This window comes from Alligator sinensis, unplaced genomic scaffold (genome assembly GCF_000455745.1).
Source record: "Alligator sinensis unplaced genomic scaffold, ASM45574v1 scaffold309_2, whole genome shotgun sequence".
Lineage (NCBI taxonomy): Eukaryota > Metazoa > Chordata > Crocodylia > Alligatoridae > Alligator > Alligator sinensis.
This window is the reverse complement of record NW_005842231.1, coordinates 928,756-939,462: the sequence shown is the minus strand read 5'-3', so window position 1 is coordinate 939,462 and position 10,707 is coordinate 928,756. Positions and strand designations below refer to the sequence as shown.

At 44.7% G+C, this 10,707-nt stretch overlaps 1 protein-coding gene across 8 annotated transcripts in view; it reads left to right on the top strand.

Moving 5' to 3' along the window:
- The first annotated feature begins 24 nt into the window (after positions 1 to 24).
- ARHGAP12 (Rho GTPase activating protein 12) overlaps positions 25 to 10,707 on the top strand; it is a 140,029-nt gene continuing 129,346 nt past the window's right edge. For 2 of the 8 annotated variants that reach the window (XM_025208489.1, XM_025208482.1), the window contains exons 1-3: positions 25 to 358; positions 1,036 to 1,345; positions 7,725 to 8,495. In XM_025208489.1, coding sequence (XP_025064274.1) covers positions 7,824 to 8,495 — 672 coding nt within the window. In that variant the 5' untranslated portion in view covers positions 25 to 358; positions 1,036 to 1,345; positions 7,725 to 7,823. The remainder of the gene's footprint in view (positions 359 to 1,035; positions 1,346 to 7,724; positions 8,496 to 10,707) is intronic. The other 6 variants (XM_006027290.3, XM_025208487.1, XM_025208488.1 and 3 more) reach the window with 5 other exon arrangements.

The window sequence follows — 10,707 nt, the reverse complement described above, 5'->3', positions numbered from 1 at the left end:
GCTCGTGCTGGGCCGGGCCGGGCCGGGCCCCGGGGCGCTGCTCCGTCGGGCGCGCAGGTGCGAGGAGCCTGTTGCTGCTCGGGCCCTTCCTGCGCCTCGCGCCGGCACGTGTGAAGGGGGGCTCGGCGGCCGCTGCGCTCGTCTGCACGGCGGTGTTTCCCGCGGGGGACGCGGCTGAGACCAAGGCGGTGATGGGAGGTGTCTCCGGCCGAACCGGAAGTGGTGGCCTGCTGGGGAAATCCACCAAAGGCCCCAGTCCATCTCTGGTGGCACTGGTTACTGTCGGGTTGGCTTTTGACCCTCGGCGTGTGTTGGAGCACCTGTTTCAAGAAATGTGCTTGTACCGGATCTGCCGCAAGTGCGGGGAGGGCGCGAGAGGAGGGGTAGGGGTGGGAGAGGGATCCCACATCTAATCTGGCCCTAGTGTGGTTTCAGTGGCTTCCTGTGTTTGTGCCTCAACTTCATCAGTCTGTTTGTTGTTGGATTAATGAATGTGTCAGTGAAATGCCTGCTGGAGCGGTGATACAAGAAGCGCACTGTACGAGTTGCGCATGAATGCATACGACTGTCCGAGCGGATGGAGTAACCGTCTGTATTTTGTTTGCAGCTTAGCCCCTTGATTGCATTCTAAATTTTAAAATTTCACGGTAGTGTTCCCTCAAACATGCCCTCCAACTACGAGTGAACACTGGAAAGAGGTTTTATGGTTCTGTGAGTGATTTGGAGGAAAGGAATTCAGTTGCTAGATTGCAATCTCCTCTTGGGGACGGACAGAGTCAACAGCTATGATTGCTTCTCACATAGCTGTTGCTCGCTCGCTCGCCGGCAGTTCTGTGTTCAGAAGCTGGGGGATGTGGGAAATGTGGGAACGGGGCTGACCCAGAGTGCTAATTTTATTCATTTGAAATTTGGAGAGGCCTGAGCAAATCTGTGTGTTTCTTTTCTTTCTTCTCTTTTAAAATCAATTTCATTAAACTCATGTACTTCTATATGTAGTTACTCTTATTCAGGTTTGAATGCCTTATTTTGTTTTAGGTTAACTTGGTTGCACGTGATTAAACTACACTGAAACAGTGCTACTCTTAAACAGTGTAAAGTGCCTGAATACAAAGAATCATCTTTTTAAAGCAACCTAGTTAAACCAGTGCAAGCTGAGATGAGACTCTAGATTGTTTGTTTATGAATGATCCTTTTCTGACCTACTGAGAGCTGAGAATGAGGGAAGTGTCAAAACAAAGGTATTGTTTCATTAAACCTGCTGAAATCTTTTCAAGAGTGGTATTAGACTTTGGACCTGAGGCTGCTGAAAAAGAAGCAGGAGAGGGCTTTCTTTACTTCTGCTAAGGTATAATACCTACTCAGTAGTGCTTCCCTGTAAAACTTAATGTTAAGTTATGGTCTCTTAAAAGAAATGTTTCCCTTGACGGTCTGTAACCTAAAAATTCTGCATGTGAGCTTTAAATGTTCTGTATTACTTTGTTTATGTGTTATACACATTTACCTGTATTCAGAGACAACCGTAGCGAGGCCTGGGGGAAATCAGCCCGTGCAGGGCCTGGACACGGGCGTGGTGGCGAGTGGCTGGACGTGAAGCTGGCCCAGCTCCGCGTGGCCCCTCAAAGCGTGGGGGCCAGGGCAGTTGCCCCGATTCAGCCCCGCTCCCCCCCAAGATGGCTTTGCCTGTATTTCCCTTTTATGCTAGTATGAATTTATGCCTTGCAGATTGTCTAGTTGTTCCTTTGGTCAGGTAAAGCTGGAAAGCCAGAGAGCAACTAAAATAAAGTTAACCACATCTCGGAGGTTGGCATCTGTTAAAAACATACATCGGGACTGGGCTTAGATTGTTAGTAATGAGTTTTTCTCTTGTCTTTTTGTGATCATGATTGGATCCGTTCTTTATTAATGAGCTCTTCATGAGGTCTTCATATTTTAAAGCCTACAGTTACTTAACTGAGGTAATCATTCCATGTAATTTTTTTCATGTGAGATTATTGAAGTACTTACTTCAGTGGGTATTTTTGCTTTATATTTGACAGGCTAGGTGAAATTGTGACACAGCGAGGTTGCTAGAATAATTCTGAAGTATCACTTGGGCCAGTGTCAGAAATTGGAATAAAACCCAGCATTTCTGCCTCCATTCATCTCTCTTCTCTTCTAACGTGGTGGCACACGTGCTAAGGGACAGTTTGTAGCCTAGAGGTTGCAAGTTCAAGGCCATAGCATAAGCACTCACAGAGAAGCCCTGTCAAATTCCAGCAAATCTGCAAATTCTGTTAAATGCCTTGTTACACAAAGACATCAAAAAGGAAAGGACCTACACTAAATTGTATCTTAGAGGTTTGACTAGGCCTCTTATACTTCGCTATTTTGAAATATTAGAAGATGGGGACTGAGATCTGTGGAAGTACTAAATCATTTATTATAATTTTTTACTAAGATAAAACACCTTGAGTGTTGCAGCTCTACTATATGAAGTCCATCTAGTATGGCAAAGTAAAAATTTGTTGCGTTTTGGAAAGGCGTGATTAAGGTACATTGGCTATGAAATTACTTGATGTTGAACATATTGCCTTGTACTGTGGGTGGGAAATGATAAACTCTGAGAGTCCCTATTATCTCTTAAAGCATCTTGTTTGATCCTAATCTGATTTGTTCATAAAACTACATTAGTGGCCCAGTCTGTCATGGGACTCATTAATTGATGCAGTCCTTGTCTCTTTGGATGGAACAGTCAGTGTTACTCAGACTACAGCAGGGATATTTAACGTAAATGATAATGATGGTGAGGGAGAGCTGCTGTTCCCCTTTTCTTTGAGAAATGTGAAGCACATTCAGGAAACTTATATCAGCATGGTAGTTCTTCATAACTGATTCCCAGTATTTATTCTCTCTTCCCACACTCATTTACTTCTTTTTAAACCAGGAACTGCAAGGTCTATTGAACTCAATTGTGAAATAACATTAAAATGATATTAAATGTTTTTTCTTTGGTAGAACAATTTATATTTTTCTGTTTTCTTTATAGGCTCTTCTGTAAAATTTGTTTGTAAAAATCAGACTTTCAGATAAATGCCTAGTAGCCTTAACGAAAAAAATACAGGTTTACTTTGTCTCCAGTGGCTTCTAAATCTTGCCCTCTCCCTAAATTTTGATAAGAAATTTAGCTGTTTATGTAACTTTAGAAACAGGTTGGAAGCCAGACTGGTCAGATTAAATTTTTTTTTAAAAAGGAAGGAATATTCCTAGTTGAAATATTGATACTGGGATAAATTTAAGAATGTTGGCAGCTGGCACTTGAGGTAAGATATTCATTAAACATATCATGGTCCAGATATCAAGAACTGGTAAGAGAAATATGGGCTGGGAAGTAGAGGAACAAAGTTGTAAATTATTTCCACCTGCCCCCCTCCCCCCTTCTTAAAAGTACATTGGGCACAGTTTATAGATTTCATAGACATTAAGGCTGAAAGGGACCTCGGAAGATCATCGAGTCCAGGCCCTGCCCAAGGGGCAGGATCATAGGATCCCAGCAAGATAAGCGTCCAAATTTCTCTTGAAGGTGTTCAGTGTAGGTGCTTGAGCCACTTCCAATGGCAGGCTATTCCAGACCTTGGGGGCTCGGACAGTAAAGAAATTCTTCCTTATGTCCAGCCTGGGGGACAAACGTTCCCCCAGATACTGGTGGTCACCTCTGATAAACTTATAGGTGGCCATCAGATCACCCTTGAGCCTGCGCTTTTCCAGGCTAAAGATCCTCCTAGCTCTCAGCCTGTCATCATAAGGTCTGTTTTCCTGACCTCTAATCATGCATGTGGCTCTTCTCTGGACTCTCTCAAGCTTCTCCACATCCTTTTTTAATTGTGGGGCCCAAAACTGGATGCAGTACTCCAGCTGCGGCCTCACCAAGGCCAAGTACAAGGGGAGAATGATGTCCCGGGATTTTCTTGAGAAGCATCTCTGGATGCAAGCCAGTGTTTTGCTGGCTTTACTAGCCGCAGCATCGCATTGAAGGCTCATGTTCATCTTGGGGTCATTGATGACCCCCAAGTTTCTTTCTTCCGTAGTGCTAGCCAGCGTAGCACTGCCGAGCCTATAAAGATGATGCAGGTTTTTCTTCCCAAGGTGGAGAACCTTGCATTTTTCAGTGTTAAACACCATCAGGTTCTTGTCCACCCATTTGCTGAGCCTGTCCGGGTCAACCTGAATCGCCCTCCTGTCTTCAGGTGCGGATGCTTTGCCCCAGAGTTTGGTGTCATCGGTGAACTTGGCCAATCTGCTTCTGACTCCAATGTCCACATCATTAATGAAGATGTTGAACATTATGGGTCCAAGGACAGAGCCTTGGGGGACCCCACTGGTCACAAGGCACCATGACGTTTGACTTCCATCAACCACCACCCTCTGGGTCTGACCACGGGCCAATTTCCCAGCCAGTGAATCGTGGTGGACCCAAGGCCACAGTTGGCCAGTTTCACCAAGAGGTGATCGTGGGATACCAGATCAAAGGCTTTTTTGAAGTCAAGAGATATGACATCAATCTCTTCTCCCTTGTCCAGGTGATAGGTCACCTGGTCATAAAAGGAAATGAGATCGGTCAAGCAAGACCTACCCGCAACAAACCCATTCTGGCTATCCCTCAGGATGTTGGTGTCGGCCAGTCCGTTAAGGATGGCCTTTTTAATAAACTTTTCTAAGACCTTCCCTGGGATAGAGGTCAGGCTGATGGGCCTGTAGTTTGCCGGATTCACTTTCCTCCCTTTCTTAAAGAGAGGCACCATGTTGGCCTTCTTCCATTCTTTGGGCACTTCACCAGAGCGCCAGGAATTCTCAAAGATCCGTGCCAAGGGCTGGGCCATGATGCTCGCCAGCTCCTTGGGGTTAGATTGTCAGGGCCGGCTGACTTGAAGGTATCCAGCCTCTCAAGGTGTTCCTTCACGAGGTCAGCATTGATTGGAGATGAGAACATTGCGGCTTGAAAAGTAAGAGATGATTGGGGTTACCTTGCTTGTAAGACCTGACATTCAAATGATACCTATTTTGATGGCATGACAAAAGAAGCTGGTCACTTTATAAATCAAGGGAATAGAACTTTATTACAGGTAGTAATAGGGATTTTATGATCAGGGCATTAATGCTCAATGTTAAACAGTATTTTTATTCTGGTTTTGGCTTCCTTGCAGTTGCTGTTTTGCTTCAGCTTGATTGGCCAATCAGCTTATAAGCCTTAACTTGCAATTTAGTAACTGTATTCCCCCCCTCCCCAATCAAAATGACCATTTATAAAGTCACCCTTATGACATAGAAAATGGACTGTGGAAATGGGTACTTGTTTAAATATACATGAGCTCAGTACTGTGATGTTCTTAACTCCTTCCACTTCCATTATGTTCAGTGGGCAATAAACATTCATGGTATTTTGAAAGACTAGGCTTCCTTCTGTAAGATCTCTTGTATGTTTCCAAAACTAGACTTTACTGTTGTAGCCAGGTTTGTATGATGGACTTTGTGACAGGTGTGTGCAGGGAGTCAAAAATGCTACTGTGTTGCAGGGATATGCCCATGCAGACTTGACTGTAAGTTTGGCACTTAAACTTGTAGCTTTTTCGAGTATTTGTCCTCCTTAGGTAGTGTTTGGTGAACTATACTTGGCATATTTATTTTTAAAATAATTCTTTTAAAAAGATAATATACCAACTACTTTTAAAATATCTTTAAAGAAATATACCCCCCCCATTCCATTTTATTCTGGTTATCTGGATATCTAATTTTCATATGATTAAGTTAAAATTTATGGATTGGTCAGAATCAGTGAGATTTGTGTTTTCTAGTTCTGAAATGCGTTACAGTAGGATTTTACCACTGCGCTTGGATGCTAAACAGGATGGAAAAAAATACACTCCATATCTTGAGCTTTATTTCAAACAATATAGGCAAATGTTAAAGCCTATTTCAAAATTTTGGTAGAATACATATATTGAATTATTTTTAAAAAGAAAATGGGGAAAAGCTTTATTCCTGTGTCCACTCTTTTGCTCAGTTCTCATCTCCAATCATCTCATTTTTCTGGTGGTATTGTGCTTTGTTACAGTCTTTTTCTTCTGCCTCTGTCTAGGTTTTCTCATCTTTTCCAATGAGATAAGAGAAGAGAGTGTAGTATGGGTTTAAAAAAAATAAAATAATGGATGCTAATATTTACTCCTTTTTCAGACTGGTTTTGATCATGCCAAAACTCAAAGAGTAAATAGATAACATGAAATATCTCAACTTAAAAAATCTGAGTGTCAATCCCTGTTAATAATGGTGTGGATATGGGTTACAGCTCACTTAAAATCTGCAGGCATGCCAACTGCTACAGTATTAAAAGCCAGTGTCTGCCTATGGAACTTTGTATCTCGATGCAAGAGTCTCTTGCATTTGCATTGTATCTTATATTACTACCAATCAGTTTGGCTACTAGTTGTGATATATTACAGCAGATAAATCCTCCATCCTTAGAAAGGATTGATGGCCCATCCCATATTTGATTCTTTGGGTAGTGGGAGAAGGTACAGGGCAGTGATGCTCCATCCGTTGGTCCTATGGGCCAGATGAGTGGCAAGGGGCCAGTCTGTAGGCCACATTGGGTTCTGGAGCCCAGCACTGCCCCATCCCTTCCCCACGTGCCAGGATTAAGTCTTAGCACTGCCCTTCCTGCTCCTCATGCACCCATGTTGGGCCCTAGGCACCTGCCATTGCCCCTTCCTGCCCCCCAGTGTTCTGGGATTGGGGCCCAGAACTGCCTTTGTCCACCCCTGTGTGCTGGGATCTGGTGCCCTGTCTAACACAGAGGCCAGGGCTTCCCGTGGATCTGGAAATAGAGGTAGGAGAGTGGTGCCACTGCTCCCCTTTTGCTAAATTTATGGACCTGCTGGGAGCCCTGCAGGCCAGATGACATGGCACTATGGGTTGAGTATCCCTGCTCTCGTGGCACTAGAAGATATATTTCTGAGCACTTTGAAGGAACCTGAGAGGTCTTGGGAGCAGGGGGAAAGCTAGAGTAGTAAGTACCATACCAGCTTTTCTCTCTCTCTTTCTTTTTTAAGATTTTAAATACAAGTGAGAGGAGTAGCACAGTTTTATGAAGAAATTAAATCTTGTCTGTGAGTAAGAAATTGTCTTCAGCTGAAAAAACATTTCATGATCTACTTTGCTATGTAATAGAAACAATAGGCTTAGTAGGTAACTGGCAGATAGCAAGCCATTCTTCAATGTTACAGGACAGAAGCTGTGACCAAGTTGTACAACATAATGTTTTGTTGTATAGCTGAGAGTATCTAGGAGTGTTACAGATTTTCATATCATACCAATTATATCAAGACTCTACCATTTGCCTTGAGAGACTTTGATAATTTGTGCCAAGGCTTGGCAACCTATGGTCTTGTGGGGCCAGGTCCAGTCCATAGAGCTGGTGGGACTGTGGCAGTGTTTTGGCGGGGGGGCGGCTTTTCCCCCAAGACAGCCAGGCAGCAGAGAGAAGTAGCTGCCTTTGGGGCAACTGGTGGGGCATGAGCCAGGCTGGAAGTGGCCCATGCTCAGAGTTAAGCTTCATTAAAACAGTCTCCCACTTCTGAACGTTGCCAACCCCTGATTTATGCAATATGTACTGGTAATTATGAAGTGTATTGAAAACATTTCTTATTCATAGGCTGTGGACTGAGGACAGCTTTTGTTTTTGTTTCTTCCAGGTCATCTGATACAAACAGAAAAAGACACAAACACCAAAGAAGTAAGCATAATGTGGCTTACCTTTTGTTTGGAAAGTTGAACAGTGCTTTCACTTAGAGATGGCTGACAAAGGTGGGAAGATCCTTCCAGTACCATTATACATTGAAGTGGAGTATGACTATGAATATGAGGCAAAGGATAAAAAAATTGTGATAAAACAAGGTGAGAAATACATGTTGGTGAAAAAAACTAATGATGATTGGTGGCAAGTCAAAAAGGAGGAACACTCCAAGCCCTTCTATGTGCCAGCCCAGTATGTGAAAGAAGTAACACGAAAAGCACTGATGCCACCTGTTAAACCAGCAGGTGGACTGCCAAATAGTTCTTTGAAACTGATGCATGCGGGGTTACAGAGATCAACAGAAAATGTGAACAAGTCACCAGAACTTTCTAGTTTTGGAAAAACTGTTCCAGTTCAAGTGGCTGGTCTAGTTCGGGATGCCAATCAGAATCTGGGACCAAACAGTAGCCCAGGTCAAACTGTTTGCTTGAATCTGGACCTTGCCCAAAATAATGGAAAACTAAATAATGAGTTACAGTCACCCAAGGTTTCCAGCCAGTACAGGACCCTCTCCGTGGGCCATTTCCCTTGTCCTGAGTTCATGGAAATAGAAAAGACCAGCTTTTCCCTTGAACAGTCTTGTGATTCAGCAGGAGAAAGCTCAGAAAAAATACATCAAGATTCAGAATCTGGAGATGAACTCAGTAGCAGCTCCACAGAACAAGTTCAGGTAAGCTAAATAGCTCTGTAGACATTATCACTGTTGTTATTTCCCTTTTCAGTTAAATCTTAGCGGTTTCCTACGGTCTTTAATTTACTTCCTATAAAGCTACGATTGGCATATTATAGTGAGAATATTTTTTCCTGTATTTTATCAGGTTGTACAAAGTTGTCATATTTTAGTAGTGACAGGTACTTTTCACTGTCCTTTCATCCTTCTTATGTACAAGATCCTGGTATTGAACAGCGTAGGGGAATTTCCCTTAAAACTACTTTTTAATATACAGTGTGGAATTCATAGTTGATAGGGTCGGAAGGGACCTGAGCAGATCATCAAATCCAATCCCTTGCCATGGCAGGAAAAAGTACTGGGGTCAAACGACTCCAGCAAGGTGTTTGTCTTACCTCCTCTTAAAGACCCTCAGGGTAGGAGCCAGCACCACTTCACTTGGAAGTTGGTTCCAGATCCTAGCTGCCCTGACTGTGAAGTAGTGCCTCCTGATGTCTAGTCTGAATCTACCTTCTGCCAGCTTGTGACTGTTATTTCTAGTCACTCCTGGTAGTGCTCGGGGGAACAGGGACGCCCCCAATGCCTGCTGGTCCTCCCTGACTAGTTTGTAACAGGCCACTAGATCCCCCCTCAGCCTTCTCTTGTGGAGGCTGAACAGGTTCAGGTCCCTTAGCCTCTCCTCGTAGGGCCTGCCCTGCTGGCCCCTGATCATGTGTGTCCCTTCTCTGGACCCGCTCCAAGTTGTCCACATCCCTCCTGAAGTGCGGCGCCCAGAACTGGACGCAGTACTCCAACTGTGGCCTGACCAATGCCACATAGAGGGGGAGGATCACCTCCTTGGACCTGCTCGAGATGCATCTGTGGATGCATGACAAGGTGTGGCTGGCCTTCCTGACTGCGTCCCCACACTGTCGGCCCATGTTCATTTTGGCATCAATAATGATTCCAAGATCCTTTTCTGCCTCTGCACTGACGAGAAGGGGGTTCCTCAGCCTGTAGGTATGCTGCTGATTCTTCCTCCCCAGTGCAGCACCTTGCACTTGTCAGTGTTGAAACCCATCCTGTTCTCATCTGCCCACCCCTGTAACCTGTCTAGGTCCAGTTGCAGCCTATTCCTCCCTTCTGGCATGCCCACATCCCCCCCAAATCTTAGTGTTGTCAGCAAATTCGAACAGGGTGCTTTTTACCCCCTTGTCCAAGTCACTGATGAAGATGTTGAACAGTGCGGGTCCAAGGACCAAGCCCTGGGGGACCCCACTGCCCACATCCCTCCAGGCTGAAAATGACCCATCCACCACCACTCTCTGGGTGCAGCCCTCCAGCCAGTTAGTGACCCATTTGACTGTGTAGGTGTCGATGCCACAGTCCCCTAGTTTTTTAATGAGAATGGGGTGAGACACAGTGTCGAAGGCCTTCCTAAAGTCCAGAAAGACTACGTCCACTGCTACCTCTGCGTCTAAGGATTTTGTGAACTGGTCATAGAAGGTCACCAGGTTGGTCTGACAGGACCTGCCTCTAATGAACCCATGTTGGTTGTCCCTAAGCATAACCTTCCCTGCTGGCCCCTTGTGGACATGCACCAGGATAATTCTCTCAAAAAGCTTACCCAGGATTGAGGTAAGACTAACTGGCCTATAGTTTCCTGGGTCCTCCTTCTTCCCTTTTTTTGAAAATGGGAACCACATTGGCCCTTTTCCAGTCCTCTGGCACCACACCAGAGCACCACGAGTGCTTGTAAAGCCGTGCCAGGGGTCCCGCAATGACCTCTGCTAATTCCCTCAGCACTCTGGGGTGGAGATCGTCAGGACCAGCTGATTTAAATATGTCCAGCCCCTCCAGAAGTTCCCTGACTAGATCCTCACTGACCCTAGGCCTGGGTGTGCCTCCCCTGGGGTCTGAGGGGATCCCGGGAGGCGGGCTGGTCCGGTCCCTGCTCAGGAAAATGGAGGCAAAGAAATTGATTTGATGTTATTCAGTATAAGCAATTCTTAGCAACTCTTCCAGAGGAGGGAAGGCCAGTGCTATGAATTTTAGTTTGTGTACTTGCTGAACTTTGGTCCAGATGCATGTGATGGTCACTTGCCACTGTCAGTCACTGGTTTCTTGCATAGACAAAACATGGATAATGTTAATCTACAGTTTATATTTTTGAGTGGGTTAAGCAGATACACAATGGTATGTATAAAATTGCTTCTGATACTTCCTGTAAGGA